Source organism: Bipolaris victoriae (genome assembly GCF_000527765.1).
Source record: "Bipolaris victoriae FI3 unplaced genomic scaffold scaffold_72, whole genome shotgun sequence".
In the NCBI taxonomy this organism is placed as follows: Eukaryota; Fungi; Ascomycota; class Dothideomycetes; order Pleosporales; family Pleosporaceae; genus Bipolaris; species Bipolaris victoriae.
The window spans coordinates 116851-132060 of record NW_014575320.1 but is presented as its reverse complement, the minus strand read 5'-3'; the positions used below and the strand labels follow the sequence as shown (position 1 = coordinate 132060).

The 15210-nt window shown below is 52.6% G+C and overlaps 8 protein-coding genes across 8 annotated transcripts; 3 read left to right on the top strand and 5 right to left on the bottom strand.

The window, feature by feature from the left end:
• Positions 1–372: 372 nt before the first annotated feature.
• COCVIDRAFT_105420 (hypothetical protein) lies at positions 373–1546 on the top strand (the record flags this gene model as incomplete). The annotated part of the gene is made up of 3 exons (XM_014698796.1): positions 373–407; positions 465–567; positions 623–1546. 3 exons carry the CDS (start codon positions 373–375, stop codon positions 1544–1546), a joined length of 1062 nt encoding a protein of 353 aa, XP_014554282.1.
• A 312-nt stretch (positions 1547–1858) lies between these two features.
• COCVIDRAFT_105461 (hypothetical protein) lies at positions 1859–4691 on the bottom strand (the record flags this gene model as incomplete). Its single annotated transcript, XM_014698795.1, has 2 exons — positions 1859–3741; positions 3794–4691. The coding sequence occupies 2 exons, from the start codon at positions 4689–4691 to the stop codon at positions 1859–1861; spliced, it is 2781 nt and encodes a 926-aa protein (XP_014554281.1).
• Positions 4692–4939: 248 nt separating this feature from the next.
• COCVIDRAFT_28674 (hypothetical protein) lies at positions 4940–6182 on the bottom strand (the record flags this gene model as incomplete). Its single annotated transcript, XM_014698794.1, has 4 exons — positions 4940–5406; positions 5489–5969; positions 6019–6042; positions 6114–6182. 4 exons carry the CDS (start codon positions 6180–6182, stop codon positions 4940–4942), a joined length of 1041 nt encoding a protein of 346 aa, XP_014554280.1.
• A 283-nt stretch (positions 6183–6465) lies between these two features.
• Positions 6466–6651, top strand: COCVIDRAFT_105400 (hypothetical protein; the record flags this gene model as incomplete). Its single annotated transcript, XM_014698793.1, has 1 exon — positions 6466–6651. One exon carries the CDS (start codon positions 6466–6468, stop codon positions 6649–6651), a length of 186 nt encoding a protein of 61 aa, XP_014554279.1.
• A 329-nt stretch (positions 6652–6980) lies between these two features.
• Positions 6981–8084, top strand: COCVIDRAFT_105373 (hypothetical protein; the record flags this gene model as incomplete). The annotated part of the gene is made up of 1 exon (XM_014698792.1): positions 6981–8084. The coding sequence occupies one exon, from the start codon at positions 6981–6983 to the stop codon at positions 8082–8084; it is 1104 nt and encodes a 367-aa protein (XP_014554278.1).
• Positions 8085–8117: 33 nt separating this feature from the next.
• COCVIDRAFT_18005 (hypothetical protein) lies at positions 8118–9680 on the bottom strand (the record flags this gene model as incomplete). Its single annotated transcript, XM_014698745.1, has 3 exons — positions 8118–8575; positions 8646–9273; positions 9414–9680. 3 exons carry the CDS (start codon positions 9678–9680, stop codon positions 8118–8120), a joined length of 1353 nt encoding a protein of 450 aa, XP_014554231.1.
• Positions 9681–11298: 1618 nt separating this feature from the next.
• On the bottom strand, positions 11299–13779 carry COCVIDRAFT_105410 (hypothetical protein; the record flags this gene model as incomplete). Its single annotated transcript, XM_014698791.1, has 5 exons — positions 11299–12760; positions 12807–13303; positions 13377–13535; positions 13590–13701; positions 13757–13779. The coding sequence occupies 5 exons, from the start codon at positions 13777–13779 to the stop codon at positions 11299–11301; spliced, it is 2253 nt and encodes a 750-aa protein (XP_014554277.1).
• Positions 13780–14548: 769 nt separating this feature from the next.
• Positions 14549–15037, bottom strand: COCVIDRAFT_105421 (hypothetical protein; the record flags this gene model as incomplete). The annotated part of the gene is made up of 3 exons (XM_014698790.1): positions 14549–14687; positions 14785–14918; positions 14984–15037. 3 exons carry the CDS (start codon positions 15035–15037, stop codon positions 14549–14551), a joined length of 327 nt encoding a protein of 108 aa, XP_014554276.1.
• Between the last annotated feature and the right edge of the window lie 173 nt (positions 15038–15210).

Sequence of the window (15210 nt, the reverse complement as noted above, 5' to 3'; positions counted from 1 at the left end):
GACCATCCATAATCACGACACCATTTTATTGGTACGATGCCGCCATCGAACCAGCAATGCGAAGCCCCTGGGGTCTCGCTCCTCGCACCTTAGGATATTCTCTCGGTCAAGTAAAACAGATGCCTATACTGTGCATCATCAGGTACCCATCTCAATCCATCAGAAGCAAAGCATGGCGGGTGTTCAAGCCATTAGTGATCGGTACGTCGTATCGATCACTGATGGCTTGTTCTGAGATTATACCGTTTAAACTTGATCTGGATAATTCCAGCGCGAAGGACTGTTGCTGCTTCATGATGTCCCGTTTCCCACTGTTGTGTTGGGATTGCTGACTAGCGTAGAAGAACATTGCATCGGTAACCCAAAGTCAAGATGTCGACGGATAAGATTACCTTCTTGACCAACTGGTGCGCTAAATGTTCAGCTTTTACTATGAGAGAACAGGATACTGAAGAGTAGGTCAGGCACGCTACGCCATACCATGCGCCTGTGTACCTTGCTCAGAGCAAGGGATACTTCAAAGACGAAGGCGTCAAAGTCGCTCTCCTTGAGCCCAACGATCCAAGCGTACGATTAACACCACATACCTTATTCTTCATCAAATACTCAACATAAAAACCAGGATGTCACCGAAATCATCGGATCAGGAAAAGTCGATCTAGGTTTCAAAGCCATGATCCACACGCTCGCCGCCGCCGCACGAGGCTTCCCCGTCCAATCCATCGGCTCTCTGCTCAACGAACCCTTCACCGGAGTAGTCTACTTGACATCCTCTGGCATAACCAGCGACTTCAGCACGCTCAAGGGCAAGAAGATCGGCTACGTAGGCGAATTCGGTAAAATCCAACTCGACGAGCTGACAGCCCACTACGGCATGTCGCCCAGCGACTACCAAGCTGTGCGCGTGGGCATGAACGTGACACGGTCCATCATCACGGGCGAAATTGACGCAGGCATCGGTCTCGAAAATGTGCAAATGGTGGAGTTGGAAGAGTGGCTTGTATCGCAGAACCGAGCCCGCGATGAAGTCCAGATGCTGCGTATCGACGAGCTGGCTCAGCTGGGCTGCTGCTGCTTCTGCTCCATCTTGTACATTGGCAACAATGCTTTTATCGAGCGCCACCCCGATGCCGTCCGCGCTTTTCTCCGCGCATGCAAGCGCGCAACGGACTTTGTGCTTGCGCAGCCAGAGCAAGCGTGGGCTGAGTTCTGTGCAGCAAAGACGGCCATGGATACGCCGACGAACCGCAAGATTTTCGAGCGCAGCTTTGCGTACTTTAGCCCGGACTTGCAGAATGTGCAGCGTGATTGGGACAAGGTTACGCGATATGGGAAGAGGCTTGGTGTGCTTGATGAGGCGTTTACGCCAAACTATACGAATGAGTATCTGGCTTGGGGACTGCAGGATGAGGCTGAGGATCCCGTGGGCGACCAGAAGAAGATGGTTGAGCTGCAGGAGGGTGTCAAGCAGAATGGCGGGTTCAAGCGTCTGGAGAGTATTGCTGGCAAGACGGTAGTTGGGGCTGCAGCTCCGGCTTCTGCCTGAGCAAATAAGTTGGCATTAGTCCATCTGTGTTGATCTGGCGCTTCACTCTTTTGCGTCTTTAACGGTCAGCGAGAAGACCAATGATGGTACTGCAAATTAGTCGGTCGTTGCGAAAATAGTCACTCGTTTGCTTTGACTCCTTCTCACAAACTGCCATAGTTTTACAGCATCAGAATTGTGACCCTGCTACGCTTCCACTTACCTGATAGAGTCAACCCGTTACCATCAAATCATGCACAGCAAGAACACGGTGTGAGAAGATAGCAGGCAGAGATTAAGTGAAGAGATAAGACTTCAGTATTGCATCTCATCTTATATGTCCTTGGACGAGGAGTCTAGAGGACGTCCATCTAGCACTTCTGGCTGTGCCGCCTCCGGCATGTCCGACGGCGGAGTTGATGTGGTATCCTCTCCTCCATACTGCACTTCTACTGCAGAGGCATTGTCCGCTGAGACCTCATCTTTCACACGGCTCGCCTCCCCTATCACTGTGTCCTCCGGTGCACTGGGATACTCCGCAATGCGTTCTTGCAAATCCTTCTTTATCATCTCCTCCCCTACATCGCCCGCTTCGTTGGAAGCTTCGCCCAAAATTCCCGATCTTCTCATTTTTCGTGCACTGGCAGGATACCTCGGGCGCGCCTGCCTAGACACGGGCGACGTCTGCGCGCTCGCATCTGTTATCAAATCGGCGATATCATAGCATCTCTTGACAAATGCCTTGACAGTTGCCTCGTCGCGTAATTGAATGTCACCATGGCCGTCGTAATACGCCATCAGTTCGCCACCCTTTGCGTTTAGTTTGCTCGATTGATTGGCGCTGAAGGCGATGTTTTGACCCAATAGTGTGCCTGAGACAGCCTGTCGGAACTCGACACCAGAAAAGTGATATTTAATCTTAGCCATGCCATTTTCTTCAATCGAGCAGCCAGGTATGGTCCACCTGGGAACGTCAATGCTAAGCGGCGGCGCGGTAATACGTCCGCCACTCGAAATACTTTTTGCGGCGGCGATAACCCATTTATCTAGGTTGGCATCATTGTGATCTTTGGTCATTCTCAAACTCCCGTACTGGTAGAACTGAAGGTCGGCCGCTTTATTGGGAAGCGACACGGTATGCATATGCTGCCAAAACCTCATGCTTACTCTGCGGAAATAGGCTCTGGCACCGTGGCGATCTGTACCCATCTTGATTTGAAGTGTGGGAAACAATTGGCTGGAATCAAAGCCGTCCTGCTCGGGATCGGGTCGGAAGTGGTAGTATAGAGTCGGAACCTGCAGGCGCGTAGTAAGGGAGATATCTGATGATGTAAAAAGAGAAGAAAGCCCTGGGAAAGTAGACACAAAATGGGGTTGGGAAAATTGTTTGAGTGTATTGGCCTCAGCTTTGGTGGCATTTGCATGTTCCAGAGGCACCAAGGATTGACCAAATTTGACATAGAGCTTTCGTAGCGGTTCAGAAACCCAGCTGCCTAGCTCTTCCATGGGAGGAAATTCGTCGGAAGCAGACCGAAGAATAGTGGCTGCAGTCCTATCTACTAGACCTTGAACTGTTGCCTTGGATGACTTGGGGGCCTCGACTGACTCTTCTGTACCTTCTACAGATTCAGGCCCAGAGATTCGTGGGAGAGGCACTGATAAGCGTCCAAGCGGAGTATTACGAGTCTTGTAGCTCAATAGACTTTCATCCACATACACGGGTGCTGGGTAAATTGAAGTTGCTGCAGAGCCCAGGTTCAGCATATCCGAAGTGCGGGTGATGCCGTCCCTGAAAGGCAGAAAGTTGATCAAAGATCGCTTTGCTTCTTCGATAGATGCATTGTTGAATCCCCTGATTGTAAACTGCTCAGAATTAGCGAGTGTAGGCACCAATGTCAAGGGGCGACTTGCCAAGTTCCTTGTAGTACCCGCTATACTTGTCTTGGTGAGTGCTGAAATGACATCCCGATCTTTTTGTGAAAAGAGCGTGGTCATATCTAGAGGTTGGTCCCGTGGTATCATATTGGGGTCCAGCAGACGCATGTAATTTTTGAGGTTCATCCGTTTGACCTCTGTACGTTGCAAAGCCTCTTCCACGTCATTGGCAGCGTACTCTGCTGTACTTTTGTCGGCGGTGATGCGAAGAATGTCATGCTGCTTGTAGATTTGGAATTTGACCTTTCTGATTAGTGCGATTTCATCAAGTACATTGTGTTCTTCAACAAGGGTTAGTGGGTATTGTGATGGTGATACAAGCTGGAAACTGACCTCCAACAGTAAGCAGTGTCATCTGCCACGGCTTCAGGAAGAGTTCGAGCTCGCCAGGCTTCTCGATTTCTTCAAGAAGCACGAGATTCCACTGGTCGCGGAGGATGCGGTCTACAAGCAGCTGCTTGCTGACATTCTTGCGCCATCCCATAATTTTGACATGGCGGTCGACTCCAGGCAAACGTTGTGTGATGCTTGTAGTGCCTGGTTGCCACTCAGAGCGCTCCACCGGAAGCTTGGGATCATCCTCGTCTCGCTTCAGGCTATCGATGACACCTTGGTTGACCTGCCCCCGCTTGATGTTTTTTGCAACCGAGTAGAAAGTCATCAACTGTTGCTGGGTGAAGCCGTCCATGAGGAGATTTTTCAACTTGAGAAACGTAGTCTGTTTGACATAGTGCGGCTCGTTAGGATCGCCATGTTGCGTTGGACGCAGACTGCCAATTTGTTGATAGATTTCCTCGGGCGTGACTGCCTTGCCCTCTTGTTGCAGCGAGGCAAAGATGTCGGGAACTTGGACGGGATCAGAAGACTCAATGGTTTCGGGCTCCTCGTCGCCTTTCTCCGCTAGTACATCTCCGAGTTCTCTGAGCACCAGGATATCGGCTTGGTCGCCTAGCTGCTTGATTCCTCCCAGGCTTGTTGTGGTCTCTTTGATAATCTTGCCCTTTCTCCTCCGGACCCGGTTTAGCGGCTCGACTACTTTAGTAATCTTGAACTTCGGACTGTCCAACTCGGAGACGGCGTCCTTTGTTTCTGCGCCATCGTCATGCAGGCGAGCAGAGGCAGAAAAGGTGGCGCGAGGGATGCGGCGGGGCACGGCGGGGAGTCGTCGACGGGCGATTTGCGCTTCACAGCGGAGGCATACAAATGCACTGGGAGCACGGGGTGCAAGCATGAAGGACGACGAGGCAAGGCTGAGGTTCAATGCTTGTTGCAGCGTGTGGTGCGCAAAGTGAAATGCGTCCATCAACTTTGGCCACCGCCTAATAATTCTGCCGTCGCGCCTTCACGTGCAAGGCGCGTCGTCCTAGCTTTGTGCTAATAATGCTTCTTTTCACATGTCCGTCGTTGCAAAGGCAAAAAGATTGAAGAGAGAAAAAAGATGCGCAATTACAAAAGTCTACTGTTTTCTACAATGGAACATCACGTCGGCCGATGCCAGCTGACCAGGTCTTCTCGCAGATCAAACTCATTGACCTCTTGGACCGGCCGCTGTCGTTGCCGCGCCGCCTCGGCCTTCGCCTTCAGGTGCGATGCCCGCTGTTCCAAGCTTTCCCGGCCTCGCACGTTTGGCGAGCGGAGCGGTTTCATGTCCCCGGGTCGCAGCGTCTCATGCGACTTGCGACTGATGCTGCTGCCATGCATGTGCCTCGATCCGTTTTCACTTACAGAGCTGCTGCCGTCACCTGCGAAGCGCAACGATTGCTGAGCCCGTGTTTGCTGCGAGTAGGACTTGTCGCCCCAGCCGTCTCCGCCAGCAAAGATGTCCTCTATGCATTCGTCCGCCTTCAGCTCGCCGGGCTGAGCCGACCAGTATGCGGCTAGGGTGCGCCTGTACATATCCTGTAGCTCACCAGCTTCGCGCGACTTGTTCGCTGACGAGTGTGTGGCTGTGAAAGTCAGCCGCGTTTGTCAGGGAAGAAAAAGAAAAGGTAGGCTTGCCTCCTTGATCTTCGAGCTCGGTCTGTTCACCGGCCATGATACCCGCAATGCCGCTGAAGACCTGGGCAGTCTTGAGTGCAGGCGCGATGTAGTTCTTGTCTCCCTCGATCTGTTTCATGTATATCCCAATCTTGAGCGTGCTGTTGATTTTGCTGTCTTGCATGAGGTATCGCCGTGTGACGCCCGGCTCCTCGCCCGCCACAGTGCCCATCTCGCTCTGTTCCACGTACTCTGCCAGGTTGAGCTTGACAGTGCCCAGAGTCATCCTCTCGCCTCTGCCTGTCCCGTACTCTTGGATAACTTCAAACTCGACGTAGCACTCCTGCAACATGCCGTTCTTGTCCACGGTAAGCCGGACGGGGAGTGTAGCCTCATAGTCGTAGGCAACTTTATGGTCCTTTACATAGCAGCTCTCTGTACGACCGCGGTGTTCGGCGGCTGTCGAGTGCAAAAGGTGCCATTTCACAAAAGATGTACCGGATACGAGGGGAACGTTGTTGAGGTCGATGATCTGCTGTTGTCAGGACACGGTCATAGGGGGCATGATGGGCAGCGCGCACTCTCAGGTGCAGGTCAAACTTTGGCTGTGCAATTTGTCAGCCCGTGTAACATGCGTATGTATGCTTGCGCATCTTAGTAACAAGCTTTGCCTTACTCGACGGTTCTTTGGTACTGGGATCGTGAGTGTGTGAGCCGCAAATGCGACGGTGCGGCGCATAGCCATTGCTCACCAAACGCTTGCATATTGAAGAGAAGGGAAGAAACCGGACAAAGCCACGTTCGGAGAAGCTGTAAGAAGGGTCCTAGTGGTATCGTGCGTGTGACAGGGTTCTTTTGTCGTCGAGTAGCAGGAGTGATGGATGGCCTTGGAACCGCCAAAGCATCAATGGGTTTCCGGTTTCAGCTTTCTCCGTGCCCTAACTCCGTGCCCCCATGCCTGACCTAACCTGACCAGAGCCCCTCGACCCTCGCTGTCCCTTCACTGCAGACGACCAAATCAGACGACCATGGCACCAGACCCAGATGCCATCGCCCGCTGCGTCCTCGACACCTTTGACAGCCTGCCCGACAAAAGAAAACCCCGACCCCGCAGCCACGGCGCACGAGAATGGGTGCCCCTCGCCGGAATCGTCTTATCTAAAGGTAATCGCTCACTGGTATGCCTACGCCGCTATGCTTGCTTATGCCCATGAACTAGCGAAGGCGACAGGCTAAAGTGTGTATCTTTGGGGTAAGCAATATTCCTTTCAATATAGTTTCTTGCGCCATTTGTGAGCCATGCCGCCGCGACGTAGGTAAAATGGGGTATCGTCGACTCGTAAGCGACATGCATCAAGTAGTCTACTTACCCGAGCAGGCTATTCCCATCAGTGGCTCAGCCCCGCGTTCAGGTGCTGCGGGATTGTTAGAAGAACCATATACGATTAATACATTGGGCCATGGGTCAAATCAGCCCCATCTCGCAGTGTCCAAGAAGCAAAATCTGGCTGTGTAATGACATGCTGACGCTCGTAGAACGGGCATGAAATGTCTTCCATCAAACAAACTCCCACTGGCAAAAGGCAACATCCTACACGAATGGCACGCTGAAGTCATTGCCATCCGGGCCTTCAACCGCTACCTTCTAGACGAATGTGTGCGCATCTCATCGCCGCCCTATGCAGCGTCGGATTTCGTCCAATCCCGATATCCCCGAGACCAGACGCCACAGCTATTTACTATCCCCGACGATGTATCAATCCACATGTATTGTTCCGAAGCACCCTGCGGTGACGCAAGCATGGAGCTCACCATGGCCGCGCAAGAAGATGCCACGCCATGGACAAGCCCACCCCCGACCCTCCAGGAAGCTACTGCAGTATCGCCTCCACAGTCACCCAGCACACCAGGACAAACGATTGGTGACTCGGCAGAACACATCGAACTCAGCGCCCTACGAGGCCGCTCAAACTTCTCCCATCTCGGTGTCGTCCGCGCCAAACCTTCCCGACCAGATGCACCCCCTACTCTAAGTAAATCCTGCACCGACAAGCTCACCCTCAAGCAATCACTCTCCCTCCTCTCCTCCACCACTTCTCTCCTCATCACGCCACAAAACGCCTACATCGCCACGCTGGTCCTCCCTGCCTCACAATACGTGCCTCAAGCATGCGAGCGCGCTTTTTCTCCCACTGGCCGCCTCAAAAACTTGCCTTGCTCGACGACACGTGAATGGGGCGGAGGATACACGTTCCGCCCATTTACAGTAAAGCCTACCACAATGGAGTTTATGTGGTCGAGACGTGCGCTAGCTGTAGGAGAAGACGCGGTATCAAGCAACCTCTCAGCAGTCTGGACACCGTACTGGCAGGAGACGCTCATCGGCGGTGTGTTACAGGGGCGAAAGCAGCTGGATCCCCGAGGCGCGAGTCGGATTTGCAGAAGAGGGTTGTGGATGGAAAGTATACGGGTAGCAGGGATACTAGGCGGAGCAGCTGCAACGGTGCTCGGCGCGAAGAGGAAATATGCCGAGATGAAGAGTGACACTGTGCTGGCGGAAAGAAGAAGAGTAAAAAGCGATATGCAGGCTGCGTTGAAAGGGTGGCCGAAAAACACGGGCGACGACGAGTGGACTCTAGACCAGTAGAAATCCCCATTGACCCGTTTCCAAACTTGAATCTTATTTCACATCTACAATCCCATCTCGTCCCTCGGCAAATACCCCCCAACCTCCCGTCCTCCCTCCCCATCTATCCCCCACCACCTCCAGCACCCCGACCATCTCCACCCGTCTCTTCCTCGCCTTATCAATCTTCTCATCATAGTAAATCCGCGCATCAACTTTCCGACGAGGTATCCGACTGATTAGTACCCGTATATCGCTGTACAGCCCCATCAGTCCATTTAAGCCCGGCATTCCCGCTCCTATTTTATTACTCGAGAAAATAGAAGGTTGCGGTATTGCCTCTGCTTGATCTGGACCTGTTGCGTGTGCTCGGTGCAAAAGGGCTCCGCGTGTAGGGGATGCAGCCCGGGTGGCGGGAGGAGGCGTGGTGGGGGTTACGAGGAGGGTGTAGAGAGAGTGCGAATGGGTTAGATGGGCAAGGGTGGAGAGGAGGGTGGATGTGAGGGATGTTGCTGTTTATGAAAGTTTTCGGGTCAGTTTTCGGTGTTTGTATCGTGGTGGGGGAGTGAAGGGAAGACAGACCTTTGTTCATGTCGGTCTTGGATAAGGGACCGAAGACGTGGGCGAGATTATCGATTAAGATGAATTTTAGAGTACTCGATTTACTCTTCTTGGATTGCTCTGGTGTGTCTGCGTGGCCTGGTTCTGGCACTGATACCGCATCCGTATCTCTCCCTTGCGATGCCAAACCGTGCTTGGCCTTGATCTCAAACAGCATTTCCTCTTCCTCATCCTCATCTTCGTCCTCGCTATCTGGCACAAACGTCCTCTTCGAAGCTTCCTTCCTCTCACCCACCCCTACCCGCTCCTCTCCCAACGCCTCCTCTTTCCCTTTTATAACCTTTCCACTCCCTCCCCCCTCAAGCCCCTCCCTCACCTCCCCAACCGCCTCCACCACCCCCTCAAAATCAAACACGCGCATAATCTTCACCCGATCCAGCACCTTCGCCGCCACATCTTCCGCCTTCGAATCCGACTCTGCACCAACGGCTTCGCAAAGGGCGGATAGTATATCCTGGGGTTGATGTGATAACCGCGCAATAAGCAGAGTGTATAATCTCAGGACGTCGAAGTTGCCTGTTGTATCCAGCACCGCGGCTGTGGAGTCTGGGTTTTGTAAGAGAGAGGTGACGAGTAGTGTTGTGTAAACCTAAGCAGAAAAACTATATATTAGTTTCACTCTTCCCTCTGAATATATTTTGTTCCACCACTCGACTTTGTTTTTTTTTTCTTCCGCAAGTTAGGATTTTGATCTTTTTCTGTTTCTCTTCTCTTCTGTAATTAACCTACCTCTCTAACGCCTGCACCTGCTTCACCACTAATTTCGACTACCCGTCCACTTTCCAATCCACCGAATAATGCTTCATCTACACTCTTGGCTCCAGTTCCTATCAAATGCTCTTTCTTCTCCTTGCGGTCTTTGATAGCAGAGTTGTACACGCGGTCGATCAAGTCGTCTAGGTCGTCGTCGTCGATTAGGGAAGATGCGAGGATGGGATCTGCTGGTGGCACAGCGTCGTCCCCTCTAGTTGGAAAGGTGTGAGATATGGTTTCCATGTTTTCATATCTGATATAGTTTGGTGTGAATTGGATGGACAGAGATCAGGGTAAGCGTGAAGGTAATGCTTGGGGGGTCCTGTCGGAATAGTTCCGAGTACATGGCGCTAGTGGGTGTGCACGGATGGAAGGCGCGACCGGTCTATGAGTAGGGCCAGCCTTGACGTGTGCCTCACGTCAGGTATAAGGGTACACAGAGGAAGTTGAGGTTGAAAGACACCAACAGCTAGTATCTGCTACTTTTAACGATCGTAGCTCAAGTAAGCTTTGGTTTGAGATGGTCACCTTGGATTGCACACGACCTATAGTCATATTGCGCCACTTCGATTCATGTGCATACATCGTGCAGCAATTCAATATAAAATGACCCAGGGACGCGGAACTTTCAACCAAGACAGAGAGTTCATCACGGCAAAAGAAGGAACAGGTTGCGTCAATAGTCATGTTATGCTATTGTTCCTATATTTACTATTCGTTCTGCTTCTCCCATACGTATGCATTCAAATCAAATATTGAAATTCAGTATAGCGATCGCTCGGGTCGGACATGAATGTTCAAACATTCCGTGTCATGGACAGGGCGTGAGTCGAATGGGGTGGTCTTGTCGCATGGTAGTAGAATTAAGATTCGACATTTCTAAACGGTGACTGTTAGTATACGAGTTCAACTTTTGCAGCTCAAATACATAAAATCAACATGGCCAGTCTTTAAACAAAAGCTCGGATATGCAAAAAAACATACATTTGCCGCAGGTGCAAGCACCCTGTGCGCAGCCGCAGTCGGCGCAAGTGCATCCAGAGTTTCCGCAGCCTCCCTTCATTTTGATGAGTCTTTGAAGTGTGGTGGTTTGGTGGTGATGTAAAAGAAGATAGTTGTAGATTGGTACTTTGGTCGTTTGCTGGAGGAAAGAGAAACAGTTGGAGGGGCAGAAGCGGGGCGGCCTTTTATCTGCTCATGCCTGACCGATGACCAACTGTTTTCGGCCACGGCCGCTGTGACGCCAATAGCCGCACTTGCCAGAGTCTCCCGCACCCCAACGTGGCCGACTTGCCGACCTGGTTCATTTAGGCGGGTCGGGCCTCGTGGTCAGCTAATCATTGGAGCAGACGTGCTATGTGGGATGATTGGGGTGGCAAATCCAGAGGCCTGGTGAGGCATTGGCGGCGGCACCAAGGACGGCGGGAGGGTGGGGGCGACCCGCACCATCAACTGGCGTGTGGCTTTGGGTGCATAGAACCTCCAGAACAACATGCTGTAAGCTGACCAAAGAAGTGATGAGGCCGGACTGCCAAGTTGTTGGTTTGGTTGAGAGCATGCAAGAGCGGCAGATGATGGATTGTATTCGGGTCACCCTCCGTCATTGTACTCCGGGGGATCGTCTCTCCTCGGATGGATGTCTTCACCCAGTCTCGATGTGCGCAGCGCGCCATGCCGCGCAAACGGCATAGTGAACATCTTACGTAGGATTTCTGGTGGCAACCTTGGGCATGGACATTATTCCATCGCGATTGGATTAGTTACCATAACCTCTTACGTTGCTTCCAAAGATGACTTTTATACCCCACGCCGACGCTCCGAAGACTGATGCTGGGGCGCCTTGGAAAGAGCCAAACGGAATTTAGACCACCCCTCCTTTGTTACCCATGTTTGCGAGATCGATTACTTCTTCTTCCACTTCAGGCTCTGGCACGCTTTTACCCTTTGTATTCTTGGCGCTCTTTGTGCCACTCTTACTGCCACCAACGCCTCTCTTCCCATCCTTGATGCTACTACTGTCGTCATCATCGTCATCGCCAAACAAAAACCCTTTGCCCTTCATCCGTCGTTTCTCATCAGATGAAAAGGTTGAATGCGCTGTGCCGGAGGCAAAGTTGGAAGACGCCGAGTCTTCGCCCAACATCCATGAAAAGCTTGAAGAAGTGAGGTGTGGCCGTGACCTCGGGGATAGAGACGAGGCGAGCTTCGATGGTGGCGACAGTGTGCTGACAGGAGGGGATGCCGGGCGTGAACTAATTGGAGTAGGGTTGCTTGACACGGCTACCAAAGGTGTGGTGGGACGAGGACTTGCCGTGGATGTAGCGGGCTGGACCTTCGGACTCTGCTCGGATCCTGTTGCTGAGGGAGGGGTTGGAGAAGCGAGAGTTGCTGTAGCCTGTGCAGTTGCAGCCTGCTCTGTTGCTTCATCGACAGGCAACGGTATGGATGAATCTTCCAGGTATACTTGTACAAACTGTACCTTTGCAATGGCAAGACTGAGTGCTTCGATGGCCTCTTTGCCTTTTTCATCATCTGCGTTTGCTCTTTGTGCCTCGTCACGTTCGCGGTGATGCTCCCACAACTCACCGATTGCAGCCTCCAGCATCTTGGCCAGGTTCTTGTTTCTACGATCGAGCTCCTCTATTTTACTCATACTCTTGGCAGAATGTATTCTTTCCAGACTTGGCCGCCCATTGGCAGCGATTGTTGGCAGGCCAGGTTTTCGAAACTCCCTTGCACCGGATCGTGGCGTTGCATTGCCTGAACTCACTCCTGACTGATAGGCTTCGACATTCTTCTTTACTTCCCCTACAGCATCGCGTAGAGCCTTTCCCACACCCCATTGGGATCCACGATCTAATACATTTTTGGCAGCACCTTGAATCAATGCCTCTATGCCAGCACCTTGTTGGCTGACAAAGCTTCTTGGCGACCCCAGGCTATTCCGTGTTCGGCTCGAGGCGAACGATGGTGACGGCGAAGCATCGCGAGGACTTGCTATCGTCTCAGACTCGAAAACGGGGGCTTTCTTTCCGTATCTTGTGATGATCTCTACGCCGCCCTGTCGGGTTAGGTGGTCGCGAAGATACAAAGCGTCCTTGATGAAGGTGTAAGGTGGGTTGGCCGGCTCCGGATATCGGAGCAAAAAAGCAAAAGCTTCGTTGGTATCAGCCTTGATCAACTCCCACCGTATGCGTAGTAACATGGAGATGGAAATCATGTCGACTAGTTCTAGCGTGGAGTCTATCGCAAACAGAGCATCCCACATGTCAAATACGGCGTCAAGAGAGAATTCTCTTCCAAAAAGAAGACGTATCCAGCGTCTGTGCTTGTTAGTTGAGAGGAAATCCAGGCTCGTTGTCGGCTTACAGCAAGAATATCTGAGGAACAATGTCGAGCTTCACGAGATGGCCATGCAATCCTGGATCAACCCTGTACAAGTAGTCATCGAAGATCCTAGAGCTGCGAGCAAGCATTGGAGTCTCTTTGGAAGCTGAGCCAACTTCTGCCGGGGCATAGAACGACTTTGCAGTCTGCATGATGACGGAGAAAAGCATGTGGGTATCGTGCTCAATGTATGCAGAATCGAGCATATCTGCGAGCGTGCGGTCTTTGGCGCCGGATTTCTGGCCCACGAGCTCAATGGCATCTCTTTCCACAACCCATAGCACGGGGGCTAGTATCTCGTGCATGCCCTGCCGATAGCCAATATTTGGGTGCATTTTGCACCAGACAAACAGAATGTCCAGCATCATGTTTTGGGTGGCGGGCTGGCGAAAGTAGACATTGTCTGGCATGCATCGCTCAATGTCTTGAAATATTTCGGCCCGAAGTTCCTCGTCGGCTCGTAGGGCTATCCATGGGGACTTTTAACGCTTAGCACCTGTCAATAAGCGACATGTTTAGGGGGCGTGCGACGGGGCGACGAGACATACGTACCTCTGATAGCTCGCTGAGGGGATCGACGGTAGACTCGAACTCATTTGGGTTCTGAATGGCACGGAGGTAGTGAGTGCGGAGGGATTCGTATGTCTTGCGCGCCTGGCTGAGGTGGGTGGGCCATGACGAACGATCGAGAGTCTTGAAGACAAGAAAGATCTGGTTGTGGGATGAGCAATGGCAGAAGGATGGAGAAAGTGGAGGGAATCGCACTTTCCAGCAGACAGATCGGAGGCCGGCAGTAATTTGGGGGTCCTTGTGGGAAGAGACGTGAATCTTGAGATCGGTCAAGGAATGGAAGTTGTCGAGCAAGCGCCAGTGCTTCCTACATCACGTCAGAGTTTGTCAAGAATAATTGTGTAGAGGACGCATGGGCATACTCGGCTTCGGATACGGAGCGCATGGTGCCAAAGTTTGACAGTGAGGGGGGGGGGTGCGTGAGTACTGTGTCGGCAACCAAGTACCCTGTTGGTAGCTCAGCTCACAAGACTGGGGGGGTGTGCCGCGCCCTCGATGTCTCGCAGCGATCGCGCGACGCGGGGCAGCATTGGCCGAGCCATGATGTCACGTGCAGCCGGCCAATGGGCTCAGCTGTGCAGTAGGCGAGGCGACTACTGGGATCCGTTGTAAGGATGGATGCATGGCATTGGCACCGCACGGCATGGCCGGGCTAAGGATGGGATTGTTTATTGTTTGTTTGGTTCACGCAGGCTGTACATGGACGACGTCACTGCAATGCGAATACGATAGATCAAGCATCAAACGATAGCGCCGTGCGCTATTCTAGGGTACCTGAATACGGTGGCTTGCCGTTGTGACTACACACTAAATATATATTTTTGCTACCAAAGCGATCGAACTATGGAGGATGCAGAGCAAGAGTACCGATCGAGCCGTCGATCTGGCGTCTCAGGACGAGGTGCTAGCAGCCGACGGTCATGGGCTGCAGGCTTCATCCATGGCGCGAACCATGGACGGCTGGGCTAGACACAGGTGTAAGGCCCAAGCGAGAGGAGGATAATGGATAATTCAGCTGGTTTTGGCTATGCTGGGGTCCAGGGCGGCAGAGGGAGAGGGGCGTCGGGAGTATTTGCAGGTCGAGGGAGCCAAAAGGGCCAGCCACACAGCCATGATCGACCGTGTGTGTCTTGGCGGTGTGGCCCCACGTGGGCTCAGTGCGTGTTAGCACCAGGCACAGCGTTGCGCTGCCCTTGGATGACCAGCCTGTCGACGAGGCCGGGAGCGAGAATGTCCTGGCGAAAGCGCTCCTGCTGCAGCAACTCAAGCGCACGGAGCGTTGGGCCGGGATGGCTGCAGGCGCATCATCATCAGTAAGCTGGGTGGCGTCATGGAGCAGTTGTTGGGCGCAGTGTGGTCGAGTGTTACAGGGCTGAAAGGGGGGACCTACTGTAGGAATTTGGCGTACTTGGGTTCCTTGAAGTACTGCAGGTACTGCAGGTACGCCACGAAATCTGGCTTATCGAGCGTTTTCTGCTGGGCCAGGAAGTTGAGATAAACGGGATTGGCGAGGCACTGGACAAACTAGGTTCGTGTTAATGAAGATAAAACAGGGGCTAATGACGTTGCGGACAACGGGAATTGCGGACCTCTAGTTCGAGCTCAAAGCGCGAGTATCCGCCCAAGCCGGGCACGTCTGGCATGGGCATTGCTGCCAGCGTCTGATCTGACAGGTGCGGTGCGATGGGGATGGCAAAGGGGTCGCGATTGAGAGTGTCGAGGGCCAGGCCGGCTGAGGCTGAAAGAAGAATGGATGGATGGATTCAGGGTCCTTTTTTCCCCGCAATGTCCAGGCTGCGCAGAGTCGGCAGCTAAT